Source organism: Coptis chinensis, chromosome 8 (genome assembly GCF_015680905.1).
Source record: "Coptis chinensis isolate HL-2020 chromosome 8, ASM1568090v1, whole genome shotgun sequence".
Lineage (NCBI taxonomy): Eukaryota > Viridiplantae > Streptophyta > Magnoliopsida > Ranunculales > Ranunculaceae > Coptis > Coptis chinensis.
Genome location: NC_141463.1, coordinates 13,986,235 through 14,005,134, shown reverse-complemented (window position 1 = coordinate 14,005,134; position 18,900 = coordinate 13,986,235). Strand labels below are relative to the sequence as shown.

General features: G+C 39.1%; 4 protein-coding genes, 1 long non-coding RNA gene and 1 other non-coding gene across 8 annotated transcripts; 2 read left to right on the top strand and 4 right to left on the bottom strand.

Moving 5' to 3' along the window:
* Positions 1–5: 5 nt before the first annotated feature.
* LOC147480091 (uncharacterized) lies at positions 6–7,501 on the bottom strand. The gene is made up of 3 exons (XR_015203566.1): positions 7,382–7,501; positions 745–833; positions 6–132 (listed from the first exon to the last, which is right to left on the bottom strand). It is a non-coding gene; the product is annotated as an uncharacterized LOC147480091 (long non-coding RNA).
* Positions 7,502–7,583: 82 nt separating this feature from the next.
* Positions 7,584–11,445, bottom strand: LOC147480090 (uncharacterized). Of its 2 annotated transcripts, XM_086575596.1 has the most exons (4): positions 11,131–11,298; positions 10,388–10,552; positions 8,464–9,497; positions 7,584–8,136 (listed from the first exon to the last, which is right to left on the bottom strand). In XM_086575596.1, the coding sequence occupies exons 3-4, from the start codon at positions 9,426–9,428 to the stop codon at positions 7,983–7,985; spliced, it is 1,119 nt and encodes a 372-aa protein (XP_086431722.1). In that variant the 5' UTR covers positions 9,429–9,497; positions 10,388–10,552; positions 11,131–11,298; the 3' UTR covers positions 7,584–7,982. The 2 variants fall into 2 exon arrangements, with proteins under 2 accessions (XP_086431722.1, XP_086431723.1); XM_086575597.1 differs by lacking the exon at positions 10,388–10,552 and having other exon boundaries at positions 11,131–11,445.
* Positions 11,446–11,573: 128 nt separating this feature from the next.
* CRR7 (chlororespiratory reduction 7) lies at positions 11,574–13,231 on the top strand. The gene is made up of 3 exons (XM_086575598.1): positions 11,574–11,729; positions 12,372–12,487; positions 12,825–13,231. Exons 1-3 carry the CDS (start codon positions 11,651–11,653, stop codon positions 13,095–13,097), a joined length of 468 nt encoding a protein of 155 aa, XP_086431724.1. The 5' UTR covers positions 11,574–11,650; the 3' UTR covers positions 13,098–13,231.
* A 178-nt stretch (positions 13,232–13,409) lies between these two features.
* Positions 13,410–14,326, bottom strand: LOC147480088 (hydroxyproline-rich glycoprotein family protein). Its single transcript, XM_086575601.1, has 3 exons — positions 14,064–14,326; positions 13,857–13,962; positions 13,410–13,702 (listed from the first exon to the last, which is right to left on the bottom strand). The coding sequence occupies exons 1-3, from the start codon at positions 14,234–14,236 to the stop codon at positions 13,658–13,660; spliced, it is 324 nt and encodes a 107-aa protein (XP_086431727.1). The 5' UTR covers positions 14,237–14,326; the 3' UTR covers positions 13,410–13,657.
* A 546-nt stretch (positions 14,327–14,872) lies between these two features.
* Positions 14,873–17,590, bottom strand: LOC147480087 (chromatin modification-like protein). 2 transcript variants are annotated; one of them, XM_086575600.1, is made up of 5 exons: positions 17,285–17,590; positions 17,136–17,208; positions 15,457–15,508; positions 15,287–15,356; positions 14,873–15,171 (listed from the first exon to the last, which is right to left on the bottom strand). In XM_086575600.1, the coding sequence occupies exons 1-5, from the start codon at positions 17,369–17,371 to the stop codon at positions 15,085–15,087; spliced, it is 369 nt and encodes a 122-aa protein (XP_086431726.1). In that variant the 5' UTR covers positions 17,372–17,590; the 3' UTR covers positions 14,873–15,084. The 2 variants fall into 2 exon arrangements, with proteins under 2 accessions (XP_086431726.1, XP_086431725.1); XM_086575599.1 differs by lacking the exon at positions 15,457–15,508 and adding an exon at positions 15,509–15,578 and having other exon boundaries at positions 15,287–15,422; positions 17,285–17,515.
* A 328-nt stretch (positions 17,591–17,918) lies between these two features.
* TRNAL-UAG (transfer RNA leucine (anticodon UAG)) lies at positions 17,919–17,998 on the top strand. The gene has a single exon. It is a non-coding gene; the product is annotated as a tRNA-Leu (tRNA).
* Positions 17,999–18,900: the final 902 nt, after the last annotated feature.

Sequence of the window (18,900 nt, the reverse complement as noted above, 5' to 3'; positions counted from 1 at the left end):
ATCTTGTCCATTATAAGTTTAGATTCATCTTTGTGAAGGTATGCTCAATCCATTCATTTTGCATGGAGAGTGCGACGATGATGTCCCAGTCCCCGTCAAACCCACACAGATCTACGGATGCACACACAAAGGCTGAAGCAGAAAATGCAATTCTTAAGACTCAAAACAGAAGTCAAATTCTAGGCATATGTAACCCGACTAATACGAGGGTTCTAGGTAACTAGCAAAGATTGAAGCGGAACTCACATACAATTACAACGTTAACAGTGTGCATTTCAAGAATGCAATTTATTTGCAGTTGTCCAAACTAAAAACAACTATAAGTTCTAACTCTGAGATCCATCAGCCAGGGAACAGAACTGATGTCAATCCTACTTCTGGGGAGTTAAGGAACCATATTACAAATGATAAACTAACAATCTTGGACACATACCTCAACAAGCCTCAGAAGGCAATGTGTATTAGATAGACATAATATTCAATCGACCTCCTCGAATACCATATGTTCATCCAGAAATTACTCATCTGTAATGGTCTTCAACCACGGGAGAGACTACTAGTTAAATGAACCAGGCCTTCCCTTAATGGGATTGTCTAATGTAAGCCCACCCAATCACTGATCGATCTAAGTAAGAAGTCGCTCTTCAATGGTCAGAAGGAAAATCTAGGTAATCTGAGAATGTCTTTACTAAATGAAAAGTCAGATTACACCAAATCCTAGAAGAATGTGAATAAGTCATGTACCTTAATCTACAAAACCCTACCGAGTCATCGTTCCCAGAACTTTTATTCTACATACTAGCCAGAGCTCCAAAGTAGTAGCTGAGAAATCCCTGCAGATTTTAAAAGAGGATTAATCCAAAAGATGAGAACTGGTTCTCTTGACAAAAGACAGAAGAAATTGAGGAGGAAACTGTTGGGGATTACACCAATACCAATCGGTTCCCCCACTACACAGATAACTTGTATGAACACACTTCAACTCCAGATAAATCTCAAATATCACAAACTACCTATACTAACATGCCCAACTCGCTAAAACAACTATTAACAACGATAATAATGTAAAAGCGTAAAAAGCAACAAACCACAACACAAAGATTTACCGTGGTTCGCCAATGATGCCTACTTCCACAAGAGCCGGTTCTTAATAAAATGGGAAGGAAGATTACAATCTCTCCTTTCAATCTCTCACCTTACTAGATCACTCTTATCTCTTTCTGTGGTTTGTATCTCAGTAAAGGTTCTCTCTCTTTGTTTTAGTCCGGATTCCAATCCTTCCGACTTGTTTGGTTACATTAGGTTAGGTTTTCCAAAACCTTGATTTTTGGTTTTATCTCCAAAACCAAATTCGCGGATCTTGTAGCAAGCCCACGAAAAATAGACTCGCCACTCTCTGGAGCGAAGTCGCTACCAAGACTGACATCGGCGCTTTGCTGGCCACTTTGAGGTGGTCGCCTCTATGTTATCGGAGCTCGGCGGTGGCGGCTAACTTCGGATGTCGAGTTTGCCCGTTTCGTCCAGCTCCAAAATTCTCTCCTCATGTGAGGGATAACTCGACAATCTCCCCTCGAACGGTGAGGGGGCTACCTCCATGCAATTGCCAAATCAGCAGAGGAGTGTTTTGCCATTCCGCAATAGCACAACAAACATCAAACTTACCTTCGGTAAGACTTTGGTCATCATATCCCACCCGTTCTTGTCGGTATGGATCTTCTCGATACACAAATGCTTGTCTTCGAAAGTACTTCTCTAATCCAATGATAACGCGTGTATGTGCTTGGATCTAGAATGAAAACTCGGATTCTTGCTCAAGTGGATGGCGCCTCGATCACATAGAACTACAAACCGCTTTACGCTTTTAGCCCCATTTAGTCGAAGAACCTCTTCATCCATAGCAACTCTTTGCAACACTTCGATGGCGCAATATACTCGCTTCAGTAGTGGAGAGGGGCAACACACTTTTGCAACTTAGATTGCCAAGAAACCGCTCCCCACAAAAGTAACCGGATAACCGGAGGTGGACTTCATCGAGTCAACATCACCGCCATGTCCGCATCGGTGTAGCCTTCAAGTAAGGGCTTACTTCCACCAAAGCACAAACATGATTTGGAAGTGCCTTTGAGATATCTCAATATCCACTTAACACCTTCCCAATGCTCTTTACCCGGTTTGATGAAATCGCTTACCACCCCAACGGCGAAAAGCAATGTCCGGTCTAGTACACACCATGGCATACATCAAACCGCCCATCATGATGCATAAGGAATCTTTTCCATCCGACTCTGCTCATGCTCACCCTTAGGACACATCTCTTTGGTCATGCGGGCCGGCCACCAAGCGGACAACCGACCGCTTTCGGCGATCCATGTTGAATCTCTTCAACACCTTCTCAATGTAGCTTTCTTGAAAAGCCACAACTTTCCACTCTTTTCGTCACGAAAGTGATCCGCGATCCCAAGTATCTGCTTTGCTTGACCCAAATCCTTCATCTCAAAGGACTTACTCAAGTCTTTCTTCACTTGATATCTTGTTGATGTTTGGGCCAACTATCAACATATCATCCACATACAAAGAATAGCACAATGAAATCCCCATCCGAAATCTCTCAACAAACGACAATGATCGGAAGCGGACTTCTTGTATCCTTGCTTCACCATAAAGGAGTCAAACTTTATGTACCAATCGTCTCGGTGCTTGCTTCAACCCATACAAGCTCTTTATCGGCTTGCATACTAGGTGCTCCTTGCCTTTGACCTCAAACCCCTCCTCGGGTCGGTCCATGTAGACATCTTCTTCAAGGTCTCCATGAAGAAAAGCTGTCTTAACATCTAGGCATTTGCTCAACCTCTAGGTTCATACTTGCGGCCATACCCAATACCACCCTGATAGAAGTCATCTTCACTACAGAGAGAAAATCTCATCAAAGTCAATCCCTTTCCTTTGACCGAATCCCTTCACAACAAAGCGAGCTTTGTGCCTTGGGTGAGGATTGTTCTCCCTATGCTTGACTTTGTATATCCACTTATTCTTGAGAACTTTTCTCCCCGTGGGTTTCTCAACTAACTTCATAAGTGTGATTCTTATGCAAAGAATCCATCTCGTCATGCATGGCCTTCAACCATTTTTCTTTGTCGTACCTTCAAGTGCCTCTTTGATAGTACATAGGTTCTCCACCATCCGATAGTAGCACGCACGCATGTGGTGGATACCGGTTGAAGCTAGTCTCTCTGTCGGACCTCCTTGCCCCATCTGGCCGGTGCCTCGGGAGGATGCACTTCGCTTGCTCGGTAGTGGTTCATGCATCTCATCCGCATCTTCTATACCAATAGGTTCTATCCCATCATAAGCAATAGGATTCTCATCACGAAGCTTCAAACTCATGGTTCTCTCGCATTCTCAATGCCTTCTCGCGACGCTCCACGGTAGGAACTTCGGTTCAATCAACAAGATCATTGGTGAAAGCTTGTAGCTTCTCACCCTCCTCAAAATCTGCTATGGTTTGGTCTTCTAAGAACACAACATCTCGACTTCGGATTACCTTCTTGTTAATCGGATCATAGAGTTTGTAACCAAACTTTTCATCTCCATAACCCAGAAAAATGCACTGCTTGGCTTTGTCATCAAGCTTGGATCTCTCATCCTTCGAATATGCACAAATGCCCCGCACCCAAATACCCTCAAGTATCCATAATCAACATCTCTGCCGACCATACTCTCCGGATAATCACTATTCGGAGGCTTTGTCGGTGGTGACAGTTGATCACATGCACGGTATGCGCATTGCTTCTACCCAAGAGCTTCTAGGTAGCTTAGAGTGAGATAGCATGCATCTTATCCTCTACAATGGTACGGTTCATTCTCTCTGCTATTCCATTCTCATTTCGGTTGTCTTGGGAACGGTGCGCTCATGACGAATCCCATGACTCTGGCAATACTCTTCAAATGGCCCAATGTACTCACCCCCATTATCTGAGCGAATACACTTCAACAACTTCCCAGTCTCTCTTTCCACCATGCTGTGGAATTTCTCAAACACGCCAAGTACTTCATCCTTGGTCTTCAGACTATAGGCCCATATCTTTCTTGACGCATCATCAATGAATGTCAAGAAGTACGAAGCTCCCTGGTGGGACTTCACTCTCATAGGACCACATAAGTCCGTATTGCACTAGTTCAAGGACGATTGTCCTTTCGTGAGATCGAATCTTTGGAAAGACACCCTGTGTTGCTTTCCTACCAAACAATGAGTACATGTACTTAAATGTGTACCTTTAATGTCTGGCATGGCCTTTTGCTTAGCAAGAACTTCCATCCCTTTTATGCCCATGTGACACAGTCTCTTGTGCCGCCGATTCGATGAAGCTTCTTCTTCACGATTCGTTAAATACGCTTTACACAAACTAGCCTTTGTTTTGTAAAGAGAGCAAGTTTTCTTTCCTCCGGCGCTACAATGGAACCTCTCGCCAGCGGTTCCATACCCCGCTACCAAACGAGTTTACAAAGCCATCATCATCTAATTTCCCAGCCGAAATTAGGCTTAACCGTATGTCAGGGACATGTCTTACATCCTTGAGTGTCAAGGTGTAGCCGACATTGGTTTCTACATGAACATCTCCAATGCCTATAATCTTCGAGACTCCACTGTTACCCATCCTCACTTCACCATATTCACCACAACCGTAGTAGTGAAGAATCCCCTCGCGGTGTGGACGTGATAGGATGCTCCTCAGTATCTATCACCCACTCAGATCCCGGACATGAGGTACTTTCAGGGCAAAGACACACCACAATCGACCTATTCCCACTAGGTCATCGACTAGTGCGGTAGTATCTCTCACCTGTGTTTCCGTTCCTCGCACCATGTCTTCATGTACCGCGCTTATTCTTCTCATCCCTCTTCGTTCTCGCACTCATATCCGAAGTGGCCTTTGGTGGCACAATAGTAACATTGCCTCTCTGCCTTTAGGAGTTCTAGCTTCACCCCTAGATTTACTTACGTCATCACCTCTAGAACGAGATGGTTTTCTCGCCCGACCTCTCCCCCGTTTCTCTGTGAAAAGGACCTCTGAGTGAGAAGAGCTGCTTCTTGCACTCCTTCTAGTCTCCTCATTCAACAAAGACGTGGTAGCCATCTCCATGGTAACAATTCCATCCTTGGATGCTCCATGTAGAAAACGCTAATGTCTCCCAACTTTCGGGTAGAGCCTAATAGAAACAAAGCCTCAACTTCGTCTCCCAAATTGATCTTCATCAAATGCATCTGATTGATGATATTCTGTACTTCATTAAGATGCTCAGACATTGAAGAACCTTCTTGGTACTTCGTGGTGGTTGCGCAAACTTCTTAACGACTAGCACTTTGTTTCCACCCGACTTCCTCTCATAAAGGTCTTCGAAGTTTCTTCCATAGATCGAAGGTCGTAGTCTCTTGGGCTACATGGTGAAAGACACCGTCGTCAATCCAACGTCGAATGTATCCAATCGCTTTTACGTCAAGCTTTTTCCACTTTCGGCCTCATCGGTCTTTTACGGTTTTACTCCCTCATTCTCAATGGGAAGTGCCAAGTCCTTGCGGTATAGCAAGTCTTCCATCTTGGCTTTCCGGATGGTGTAGTTCTTCCTATTCGGACTCATCATACGAGTGTTCACGGAATGGTCCATCTCTACAAGTTATTTAACCTCAAATCTTCTCTCGGGAATTTCACAAACACCACCTTCTCACCAAGATTCGGATAACACCCTGAGGCTATTCTAACTGCTCGATACCACTTGTTGGGGATTACACCAATACCAATCGGTTCCCCACTACCACGGATAACTTGTATGAACACACTTCAACTCCGGATAAATCTCAAATATCACAAACTACCTATACTAACATGCCCAACTCGCTAAACAACTATTAACAACAAATAATAATGTAAAAAGAAAAGCAACAAACCACAACACAAAGATTTACCGTGGTTCGCCAATGATGCCTACTTCCACAAGAGCCGGTTCTTAATAAAATGGGAAGGAAGATTACAATCTCTCCTTTTCACCTCTCACCTTACTAGATCACTCTTATCTCTTTCTGGGGTTGTATCTCAGAAAGGTTCTCTCTTTGTTTTTTGATCCGGATTCCAATCCTTCCTCGACTTGTTTGGTTCTCAGTAGGTTAGGTTTTCCAAAACCTTGATTTTTGTTTTTATCTCCAAAAACCAAATTCGCGGATCTTGTAGCAAGCCCACGAAAAATAGACTCCTGAGCGCTGGCCTTCACTCTCTGCGCCGAGTCGCTACCAAGACTGAACACTGAACGCTGGCGAGCCACTTTGAGCTGGGTCAGCCTATGTTCTTGGAGTTCTGGCCTTGGCGCCCTCTTCTGCCTTGGCTGGCCTCGACTTCGGGATGTCGAGTTTGCCCGTTTACGTCCGGCTCCGGTTTCTCTCCTCATGTGAGGGATAACTCCAAATGAAACTTCATGAGGGACAAATAATCCAGGAAATGTTGCTAAAGATACTGACAAAAGAAAAGAACTACTGGTTGCTGAGAAAACCTTGGCCTAAACTTCTATATTTTGGTTGAGAACGTCACCACTCTCCCCAGGTACAAATGTACAATTGTCTTAAGAGGTGTGATGCACACTGGTCTCTCATTTTATTGCAACTAATATCTCAAATGCTGAAGAACTGAACACAATGGAGGTGGTAATATCAGAAGATCAAATTTCTGCATCTCCTCAGCGACAGCACCACCAATTAAAATATATATATATATATATATATATATATATATATATATATATATATATATATATATATATATATATATATATATAGTAGGTTCCGTTTACAACACTTTTTATACAACGTTTTATACAATACCTCCCACCGGACCCTTCAAGATGTTTTAAAGGCTAATATTTTGTAGATAAGATGTTCTCATCATGGATGTGATCTCCACAAAAAATTGGGTTCTTTGAACATTTCTAAGTTTGCCAAAAAAAAGTTACAAAATCGATATTTCTGGACCGTTGATAAAAATTCATAGGTTGAGAACAATATTTCTCATGATTATGAATTTTTAAATGAGCTGAATTTTTGTGGAGATGATCTCCATGGTGTGGAGATCATATCTACAAGGAATCAAGGCTTAATTCATATTTTTAAGGGGTATTGTATAAAACGTTGTATAAAAAGTGTTGTAAACGGAACCTACCCCATATATATATATATATATATATACACTACAAAATCGTCTACATCTAAATGCATCACCAGATAATTTTATCTCAAAGAGATTCTGGTACACCCTTAAGGATTGAGTAAATATTAAGTTAACCTCGAGCAATCTATTACACAAAAAGCAGACTGTTAATCGAATGTTTGAATGAATACCAGAACCCCAGGCCAGCATAAAATACTCTGGAGCAGCCATGCAAGTTCTAACTTCTTGCACATTGCGCGCAGTAGGAAGTATGCCCATGTCATCCATTAAGATCTATAACTAGACACTTGTCCAATCAGTTAAAATTAAGTGACAAACATGAATACAAAAAAAAAATTGAAAAACAGTAGAGAGGGTTAAAAACTCTTAAAAGGCAGAACTACTATCTTTTATCATGTATCTAGAAAAGGCGTACAACTGACAATTTCATACGGAATAACTGTAAAGAAATGAAGGGATTTCTCAATCATAACCTCCCTCAATTCCTCTTTTCCTTTGTAAATCAAAACTATCCGTATCAACTATCCAAGCCTCATATAAAACTGAGCCACGCAAAACGTGCACAAAAGAACCGCATCTGAAAACTAGATGGAGAGGAAATCAGTTTGATCCACCGTTAACATAGTGAGGGACAGGAACCTTCATCAAACTTCTCTATGAACCCCCAATCGTTAGCAAATAACACTAAGAAAAAGCTACAGCTATGTTAGTCAGGTGTTTGTCTGAAAATTCTTGATGGAAGCAAAGAGAGCACATGTTCTTATTGCCTTCTCATCGACAGAATCTACAAGTAAAGCAACATAACCAGTTAGTCCCAGTTGAATTCTGAGTAGCACTAGGTGGCTGATGCTGTGACTGCTGCTGCTGTTGCTGTTTCTCAGTCTCCGCTTTCACCGAGTTACCTTTTGTTCCGTCCTTTGTCAATCTGCAAACGTACCAAAAGAAGACTAGTTCAATCATAGTGGATGATACAGAATTACACACCATGACGTCATACCGAAAACTATTACGCCAAATCTATCAATCAAGCTTTACTCATGCCAACACTCTTCTCTGTCAATTAATCCACAAAATCAAATTTCAACATAACATATGTTGGCATGCGGCATGCCCCTTCACCATGCTGACTCTTGCACATCTCCACGTGCATTTACCACATGTAAATGTGTCTTGCACACGTCTTTACATGCTTTCTTCAGATGTGTGTGTGTGCCTACGACTATACACTGAAGCAACAAGTGATAGGCCTTACATTGGAAATGCAAACGACATGGTGCTGGCTCCACTCCCTTCAGAATGATGAGAAATGCTAGTAGAACGACGGATCCCTTCAGGAAAGGGCTTGCTCTTGTTACGATCTTCTGCATTCTCCCTTATTACCTCTTTCATGGTTTCAGCTGCCACTTCAGCAACTTCCATGCTTGGAGTCTTTTTGTCACTGTTTGCTACTGCAGTAGCTGGGTTTGAAAAATTGTTTGCATCGTTTGGGAACTTAAACATATCTTCCGTCCTTCCCAATTCTTCGGACTTGCTCAAAAGAAATATTTGATCTCTGGAGAAACTGTTATTTCCCATATGGATGCTGAACAAAGATTCATTCGATGCCACACTCCATTCCACTGGTGCTGTGGACTTGGTTCTTGTAAACACTGTAGCAGGAATCCTATATGGATCTGGTTCTTCTGTCCGCTCCATCACTTGGACTTTAGGAGATTGTTTTGTCGAATTACTTGGCGAACTACATGCAGAAGTTCGAACAGAAACACCGGATGGAGTTCTAGGTCGAGGTGTTGGTGGATTGGATGAAACTAATGCATGCGAGGTGCTAGAAGGGACATCCTTCTCGCTCTCTTTCAAACCAAAATAAGGATCGTCATCAAGTTGGAGAAGGCTGTTAGGCCCTACATTGGACTTTCGAGGTTCACTTTCATCCATCAAGAAAAAATTTTCATCAAATGAAGAGTCTGAAGCAGATGAAGATGAAGACAACGATGAAGGAGAAGGGGGGTCAGACTTTTTTGACAATCCAAGCAGATCATCTTCAACGACTTTAGCGTCTGCAAGTGTCTGTGAATTATTGTTACTTGCACCGCCATTTTTAGATCCCACAGTTGTACTTGACATTTTCCCCAGACCAAAAAGATCGTCTTCACTTTCGGTAACAACTGGAGACGTTTGTAAATTCTTGGTACTCCCACCACCTTGTTCAAATTCCATAACTAGACTTTCCCTATCCAAGTTCCAGATTCAGACCTCCAATACTATCTCATTCTATAGAAACAAATGCTGGAGAGAAGATGAAAAATATAAGAGTTACACATGGAATGCATAAATTGCTCAAGTAATGATAGCACATACAACCTGAAGTCTAGCAATTTTGTGTTTCTGCTATACATTTGTTACTCATTATAAATGCTTAAATGGTCTGTTTAACAGAAAAATGAGTACAATGCAAGTGACAGAATATATAACAAAAGGGGAAAAAAAAGAAATCGAAACCATGTTATCCAAATATGTCCGAGTTAGCATTGTTTCCGGCATGCAGCAATAAAATAGAAAATCATGCCAATTCAGATTGATCGGACCGTACACGAACAATATTCCCAGAGGTCTTTAGAGAGAGAAACTTTCTCATGATACTGACATCGAGGGAAATCAAACGCAACTCTATAGAAGGTAACGGGCTAGGCTCTAGGATCACCATTTACGCTTGAGTAATAGGGAGCTAGGTGAGACTTCTATCTATGTATATCTAGGGCCAATTGGCAAGGTGTGTCCTATGCTCCCTCCTCTTCCCCGCTTGACAGCACACTTTAAGTTTACAGTTTATTTTAACACTAACATCGCAGTTTACGGTTTATATCTAGTGATCTCAGGTGTGTTAGGCTTATAGTCTGTCGATTTGCGTCTATGTGTACCTCCTTTTAATGATCAAACTCTTAGGGAGATTTGTAAGGTTTACCCTTTTGCAATATAAACCGGTGGGGGTCAAAAAAAAAAAAAAAAAAAACATCGCAGTCAGTACTTGGTATGTAACCATCAATTTTGCCATGGCTCTCAAGACTGGAAGCATCAACATTATGACAATACATTCCACGTGCATGTGAAAGTGGTCGGCAGATAGATTGGGTGGATGGTACAGCATTACAAGGCCAAGAGATTTCACGATCTATCACCTATGTATCTTGAAAGTGTTCCCTCCCGCAGCCCTTGTGGCTCAATTTCTGATGAGATTAATGAACCAGAGCAGGGGCTTGACCATCAAATGCCTGAATGCGTACACTACGTAGTACTAAACTAACAGCCATCCCACCAACAGAATCCAAGGAGCGGTGTTTCCCCTGGCAAATGGCATAACATCGACTTAGCACAAAGTATGAGATAGCCACTAGGAATGGCTACACAAGGCCCACAACTGAAAGAGGATGCTAAGAATCTAATCGTTCCCCAATAAGCAACACTATGATATCATGGCGAAAATAAAAAATTAAAACAAAACCACCAAAACGACAGAGAAATGATTCTATGGATCAGAGGAAGACGCGCTTAAAATGTAAGAAAACACAAAACATGTATAGATTCTAGCTAATTGTCCTCTGACATTCTAATCTTGACACCTAAACATGCAAATTTCTTTCTTCCCCCTCTTTTTCCACCTAAATAGGCATCTGTTCACGCATTATGCTACCAATTTGATTAACTCAATCTTATAATTTTGCAATTAATCGAATGTAAACAATTCCCTCTTCATGTTCAACACACTGGGAACAAAAGTTTCTCAAACATCCTAAACAACTGAATCAACATTAGTAATATACGAAAAACAATGCTACCCATCAAAGCAATTTTCATTTAGACCATCAAATTTAACATATTTAGATATTATAAGCTCATATAAATGAAAATGAAAGAGAGTTACCTGAACGGCCATCAACTTTTCATATCTCCAGCAATGATTCTTATTAGTTTTCAAAGAAGAAAGAGAAACCAACCTACCTTGAACTTAAGATGGAAATACAAGGTGGGGTTTCTGTAAAAAAAAAAAAAAACAGAGTAAAACCAAAGTTTTTGTCGAAAACAAAGAAGTAAAAGAGAGGAAGAAAAGGAGTGGATGATAATGATAATGAAAATGAAAAGAAAAGAAAGGCCAGTTTTGTTGGTTCTTGTTTCTTGGGGTTTGAGAATGGTAGAGCGATGATTTCGCCATTTTTGTCTCACTCTCTTTCTTTGATATTGTTATCTACGCGCCATTCTTAACTAACTTAACTAACTCGCGCGTCATATATATATCAGCATGGCTCGGTCGAGCCATGTTGGCTCACTTGGTCGGGACCCATAGACCAGAGGCTAAGGTACCATTTTGTAGATAACTGATAAATAAAGTACATAATAGCACATACACTCTCAGTCACACAAACTTAATTGGTTGTGGACATAACATGCTGCAAATATCAAGGAATCCGATTTCAAGGGAAGGAGCGGCTAGTTTATTGAATCCTGGAATTCACTGCTTCAACTGTAAGTTTGTTACTCAAATTGCTTTATGCATGATTTGGTTATAATTAAGTATTGATTGAACCATATTCGCAAATTAGCTAATTTCAATATACAATGTGTTGAACTTATTATGTGCCTCACAGTGCAAACACAACCGTAATGCAAAAACTTCAAAGATAACTGTTCGTTCTAATTATAAGTGCATAAGATGTTCTGTTTAAGAGTAGAGTAGGCATCCCATGGACCTGGTTTTTCTTGACACGGACAAAATATTAATAATATTGGATTGCATCATGGGAAGACAACACCAGTAATTGATGTTGTAGTTTTTGGTTGATATCACTACAAGTATTTGTAGATCATCCAACAAGGCGAAATAAACCTCTGCTCATGAATCAGTTTTATATCTTTATATCTTGGATGGAATCAATAGTTTTACTTAACTGAACTGGCATCCTCTTTGGTGATAGTTCTGAAGAGCGTAATAACTTACCAAGTTCTTGAACCACCCCTGTTCTAGTTAGATTTCTAACCAGGAAAGTTTTGTGAATTTCCAGGGAATTCAAGCATAGGGTAAACTTGCGTTACATAAGTCTAACTATTCTTGTAGATTGAAAGCCTACTAAAGCAAAAATAGATTGCCTTCTGTTTTGTCTTTACCAGGCAAACAATCAACAAGATCTTTTAGTGGAACTACGCATTTCCAACCGAGAGGAATAGGTAAAAATGGCTATACAAGGTATCCATTTTATCCTAGAATACAACAGCAAGAGCATCAGGTAAACATGACTCCTCAGCTTTACACCACCAGTCCATTATTTCTCTTGTTGAACTTCAAATCATAGATTTCCCTGTTTTCCATTTTATGAAATTGTTCAATATATTGAAGTTTTTCCTACTTTTCATAGAGAGATCTATTAAGAGAAAGAATTGAGCATGAAGATCATTGCAAAGGATTTATTATGTTACGTCTTGTGCACTAATATTAATCATTCGAATTACTTTTCCCAAGAGTCAGAACTAGATAGTATTATCACAATCCATTCAGCCTGATCAGTACCAGTCGCAAAATGCAGACAATCCTTACAATGTGAAATTCGTGTTTGGGAAGAACAGGTCTATGCAATAAGGAGGAGAAGGTCAAATGTACAGACTGATACATATGTTCTAATAGAACCTGGAAAGAACGAGGAATTCGTCTCTGAGGAAGAACTGAAGTCAAGACTGAAAAATTGGCTAGAAAACTGGCCTGGAAGTACCTTGCCACCAGACCTTGCTAGATATAGGACGATTGATGATGCTGTTTCTCATCTTGTAAAGTCTGTCTGCGAACTTGAGATCGATGGAGATGTTGGTTCAATCCAATGGTATGAAGTTCGATTAGAGTGAAGCTAGCAAGCATTTTGGTCAAGCCCATTGTTGCTATATAGTCATATATCTTTGTCAGTTCTGATGCTATTTGCATTTCTTTCTTTTTCATTTCCCTTATATTTCTGGAAAAATTATTTGCATCTGTTTTTTCATTCTCCGTTTTGAGGTCTCTAGTCATGTAAAGCCTGGCAGCATAACATATAGGATCCCTAGGGCCACTTCACTCACAAAGGGCTATCAAAGAAGGCCTATTGTGTGTCTCCTCGAGTTAACCCTCTTCGGTTCCATATTTTCCAATACATTAACAAAGTGTGAGCAGACACAGCAGAGGGAGTACTAGAGAGCAGAGCATCTTATTCATCTTTTTTCTATTCACAAATCTCACCGTTATTTTAGAGAAGATACAAAAGATTCCCTTATAAATGAATTTTGTATCTTAAATATAAACCAACAATAACATTTAATTTCTGCATGTAGGGCGAGACAGAGATTGGAAAGATGCACAGTAACACAAGATAAAAGTAAAAAAAATGTAGCAAAACCGGCGACCATCTGATTCTGATGCTCATTGGGCATGATCAACTTTGAAAAAGACCTACGCCTTGAGAGCACTGGTCTTGAAACTGCAAGTACAAAAAGTATCTCCAAATATAAGCTATCTCTTTTTTTGGTAAAGAAACATAAGCTATCTGAAGGAAAAGTTAGTCAGAATCATAAAGAGATCACATAAGAACAAGGATCAATGTATCATAACTGGCCACATAGAAGGAGTTATACCTTGGAGGGAGTTTTGGTTGGAGGTAAAACTGAATTCAATTTTTTTCTTCTTGCAAGAAGACCTTTAGAAACGGGAGATACCATTTGATCAGTTGGACTTCTATACCTACCAAATGCATCAAAATCAATCATAAGTAACAATCAAACCATACCAATCATGAAAGAACTATATTAAATTATGTTTGAATAATACAAGATGTATATTACCTTTCAGGGTACTTAAAAGCTATGGGAACTTTAAGAGGATCTGGGATACCATTTTTACTGGAATTTTCAAGAGAACTTGGAGATTGATCAGGTTTCAAAGTCTGACTGGGTGGTGTTTTCTCCATTAGTGCAGTTTGGTTTAAAAGTTGTGTTTGGAGTAATTTGTTGTCCATTGTAGACTTGTAGTGCAGATAGAAAGAAAGTGAAGGGTGCGCCTTTCTTTAAAGAAGAGTTTGAGAGTTCCGTTTGAGGTGGAGCCATGTGGTGGGGGCTGTAGTGCTCAACGGTCGAATTCAGATTCCTTGGAAAAAATAGACTTTCTCATAGTTCTACCATGGAAAGTATATGGCGACAGACTCTACATACTCAGAAATGAATTAAACATATTCACCAAATGACACTTTCATAATCCCACACGATACATTCAAAAGGAGTGAACCAGTGAGAATGCCATTAGCATTTACAAGTCAAACTCTTGTGAAAATCCTCATACTAAAAAGAGGAATGCTAGAAGGTGTTGTAGGCTCAGAAAATTTCAGAAAGTTCTAGAGTGCTTTTTATTAAAATGATTTGGGATCCCTACACCTGCTTCTAATGAGCCTTTTATGTATGATTCAAAGAAGGCAATCGCATGCACAAGATAACATGTCATCAGTCCGTTTGGATAGTTCAGCTTTCCCTACCAATAGTTCCTGCTTAGCTTACAGAAACCATCCCCGAGCAGGGGGGGATTTCCGCTCCCTACTTTGAGTGCACTTAGTTGTTTATAATTTATAGATTAGATGTTGCTGAAATACGCAAAGTCCACATTGAGTTCTTAATATCCAAAACTTGGCTTCTAAAAATTAAAGGATCTATAATTGCCCCTCATAATCTGCACTAATCAAAAACTGATCTAACAACAAAAGAAATGTTGTTTACAAATAATTTTAACATAAATAGAGAAATCACATCTATATTTACGGCTTTAAGACTACACATATGTAGGTTCGAGAGTTAACATCTACATATGGACTAAGGTTTAAGACTCTTCCTTGACAAAGAAGCTTTGTGGCAACGAAAAAACTTCCTCCTGATTTAGAAGTTCCAGCTCCTCATCATCCGGTTTCTGAATGTTGACAAAAAATAGATACACGTATAGTCAGAAACTCAGAATCCACAAAACTTATGTGCAGAAGTACGAATGGCCAGTCAGAGGCAAAAAAAACAAGGAAAAAACATACCAACATCTCTAAGTTGTAGAAACGATCCAGCAATTGCAAAACCTCATCAGAAGAGAAGTGCCGATCAAAGCTGCCAAATAAGTCTCCGAAGATCAGGGAATGCAAAAGCAGCAAACATACAACCTCTGGTGTAAGTCTGAAAAAAATCAAATGGAGTACGGTGAACTAACCTCCTCCTCAAGTATTCCATTAAACCATAAAGAACAAAGTGGCGATGTATACCTGCCGAACGAAAGAGATGATAAAGATAATTCGTGTTTTAAAATAAAAGTGCAGAAGAGCAACCACCAATCTACAGCAAACAAATATACTACTTAACTTTCCTTTCACCTATTCGACTATAATTTTTAAAATAATAATTCAAGGCAAATTAAGACTTAGCTTGTAGCCTATTAGGGCTACAATATAGACACGTTTCATCCTTAAAATCCTAGGATGTAAACTCAAGGAAAATTACAATTCCCCTTGGCCAAAATATTACCAGTGAGGAGACCTTTTTTTCGGTCAAAGACTGACTGTAGTGCTTCACTTGCTTTACCAGAAAAACTGGATACTCTAATATGTGAGAGCTATGTTTTGAAGGCCCTCAGGGTGTTAAGATTGTAGAGTCGAGTCCAACACTACTAACAAACTGACAACTAAAAAAATGCTCCCCTATACAGCACATGGCAAGGGGAAAGGAATTTTCATTAGCTTCTAAACCCTTATCTCTTCTTCACCACTTCACCACTTCGCCTACTAGTCTACTTCTGTTAGAAGTTTCAACAGTTAATGTTTTGCACGCTTGCATAAATTTAATTAATTTTTGTATCAAGGAGTTGATACAAGTCAACAAAATCTAAACTGTTAGTAATTAAGGACGCCGCAGGAAGTGTTTTCTATAGCTCCACCCCAAACCCCTAGCTTTTGCATAGGCAATTTCAAAATTGGTGATTTTCTCCTAGCAGCACAAGAGACCAGTAAGCAATTGAAGCTGGGATTTGTTTTCTACGTACACCAGCATGTGATCATCAAACTATCGGTGAAACAACTAATGACCAATCAAAAGTTTCCCAGAAGTTATCCAACTAATGACGACTATTTAACCAGCTCAAGAGTCTACCTCAGCCTGATAACAAAACAAAGTTTGGACAGAGTATACCCTTGCCTCAACCCACAAATTTCATGGAGAGTTGATCAAGCAGAAAATGAAGGGGTATTTTCTTTATATAATGGATAGGTAAGAGTTGTAAAGTGCTGTCAGGTTATTTTAGATTCTGACGAAATTTTTTGAACAAAATTCAAATAAGAAAAAAGGCGGTCTAGAAGATAGTGAAGTTCCTCAGTACAAAAATCACAGACTTCAGCTAAATCTTAAACTTCAATATTTCATTTTGTCACTATAATTCCATGCACAAGTTTTACACAGCAAGAAAAAAAATGTCGAAAAATCAAAGGAAGCCAAAAGACGAAGTAAATAACCCACACTGCAGAAGAAGTAAAATTCCTTCCATTTGCTTCTATATCAGAAAACAAAAAGGTGAAGTAAAATATCTATGCATTGTCTTTCAAATGGCTTTAGGGTCCCAAAGAGTGTCCAAAAAAAAAATATGACAACAAATCTTTTCTTTGTCTTGGGAAACTTACAATTAATTGCGGTTTTTTAACTTGTTCAATTGTGTTCCTTGCTATACAATTTAAAACTTGAGCTATATTTCAGAATTCTATAACAGTGGTTATCTATCCAAATCCAGCTTTCCAAGGAATGTTTTACCCCTCGATATTTCCCGAAAAAAAGTAAACAAACACACCCTCTTTCTATAAAGTTAGTAAAAGTAAAGTTATTTAAGAATTGTATAATGTAAATTACCTTGTAATTTGTTGGGAGGATAAATTTCAAGAGCTTCTAACAATTTCAGTTCTAAATCAACCTCTGACTGTTCCTACAAACACAAAAACCAAACAAACAATTAAAAGGTCAAGTCAAACAAAATGAAAAACTAAGTCAAAGAGTGAAACCTTGGGAAGAGAGGAAGCTGAAGAAGGTGGAGCTTGACAAGGTGAATGTACTGAAATACCCTCCTCTTCTGCCCTCACATTTGCCATCCCCTCTCTTTCCTTCTTCTTCTTGTTTCTTATTATTATTTTATGTTTGGGATTATTAGTTCAGTTCAGTGTCTTTCAATTCGAGTTTTTGAGTTTCAGTTTACAGTTTTCACTTTGGACTTTAAGTGTACTTGAATGCCTGCACTTCGTTTTTTCGATAACTAGACTTGAATACCACACCAATGCTGTATTGACACATTTTGTTAGGGTTTTATGTTCAACTTTGACTTTTTTTTATCCCAAACACCTAAGTTCAGTTCAGTGTCTTTGACTTTGATTTTGAGTTTGGATTTTCCGGTTTTACACTACCGTATTTGGATTTTAAGTGTACTTGAATACAACACCTATGTTTTCTTTTAGCTAAAACAACACCTATGTTGCATGGACTGGACTCGTTGTTTATGTAATTGCCCAAAATACACTAGCCAGCGATACCACATAGGCACATACGGCCATACGGGCAGTTAGGCATTAAGTCCACGAATTTAGTCATCCGATTAAAAGGAGTAGAAAATATAATATACATGCGACAATTTAATAATAAGTAGACAGTTTGGCCGAGTGGTCTAAGGCGCCAGATTTAGGCTCTGGTCCGAAAGGGCGTGGGTTCAAATCCCACAGCTGTCACTTTCATTTCCATTTTTATTAATTTAATAAAAATAAACAATATATGGTGAAGTGAGAATTGCATATGAATATTTAGATTTTTTTTAGAGACTCCAAGTTATAAGTTATAGGAGTTTTTTTTTTTTTCTTATGTAAATGTGAATGTATGTATTAATCTAGTCATCTAGGTAAATTGGTGTTGTATTTCTATAATATATATTTACTAGATTTACTGTTATGCAATGGGTTCCATCTAGATAAATTGGTGTTGTATTTTTCTATAATATATATTTATTAGATTTACTGCTATGCAGTGGGTGTGAATGTAGCGGAAGTGGAGAAGATAGAGAATTGAGAGAGAGAGGATCGAAGTAGAGAGAGGTTAAGGGGAGAGCTAAACAAATGGTCACTAACAAAGTGGAATTTAATGTGACTTTTGAACCCGACCGAAGAGTTCGCTATGCCAACAAGTTAGGATTTGTTCCCTCAAATTAATCAACCCAAATAACTTATTCCATGGATTAAAATGATTGTAGTCATTACCGATCACTCGTTCAATGATTAAGCACTTATGCCAAGTTAAGAATTGAAATTAACCAGAATTTGATATCACATGAAGAGTGTAAATATCATTGGTAATGGAATTTTTAAAGTCAAAGAACTAAACCATTTAAAATTCAAATAAATTTTGATTCGTTGATTAGGATTTGGTGTCAGGGTTCAAGTTTATATATATTTTTTTCAGATTGGTTTTTTGTATAAAAAATAAACTCGATTTGTTGCAATTGAATTGGGTTTGGACTTAAAATTGATTTGGTTTGTTCAATCCACATCTATACTGCAACTTGTCAAATTTGGGTTTAATAATTCGATATCAATCATACAAATTAGCTTGAGAAGACTTATTGTTTTTTGTAAATTAG

Coding starts and splice junctions, on each gene's coding strand:
- LOC147480090 (XM_086575597.1), bottom strand. CDS start 9,428: ATGGAATTTGAACAAGGTGGTGGGAGTACCAAGAATTTACAAACGTCT. Junction 8,137..8,463: donor ATGTCGTTTGCATTTCCAAT/GTAAGGCCTATC, acceptor GTACGTTTGCAG/ATTGACAAAGGACGGAACAA.
- CRR7 (XM_086575598.1), top strand. CDS start 11,651: ATGCTGCAAATATCAAGGAATCCGATTTCAAGGGAAGGAGCGGCTAGT. Junction 11,730..12,371: donor TGGAATTCACTGCTTCAACT/GTAAGTTTGTTA, acceptor TGTCTTTACCAG/GCAAACAATCAACAAGATCT. Junction 12,488..12,824: donor TACAACAGCAAGAGCATCAG/GTAAACATGACT, acceptor TGGGAAGAACAG/GTCTATGCAATAAGGAGGAG.
- LOC147480088 (XM_086575601.1), bottom strand. CDS start 14,236: ATGGACAACAAATTACTCCAAACACAACTTTTAAACCAAACTGCACTA. Junction 13,963..14,063: donor GCTTTTAAGTACCCTGAAAG/GTAATATACATC, acceptor TGCATTTGGTAG/GTATAGAAGTCCAACTGATC. Junction 13,703..13,856: donor CAACCAAAACTCCCTCCAAG/GTATAACTCCTT, acceptor TTGTACTTGCAG/TTTCAAGACCAGTGCTCTCA.
- LOC147480087 (XM_086575599.1), bottom strand. CDS start 17,371: ATGGCAAATGTGAGGGCAGAAGAGGAGGGTATTTCAGTACATTCACCT. Junction 15,423..15,508: donor TCATCTCTTTCGTTCGGCAG/GTATACATCGCC, acceptor GATTTTTTTCAG/ACTTACACCAGAGGTTGTAT. Junction 15,172..15,286: donor TCTACAACTTAGAGATGTTG/GTATGTTTTTTC, acceptor GTCAACATTCAG/AAACCGGATGATGAGGAGCT.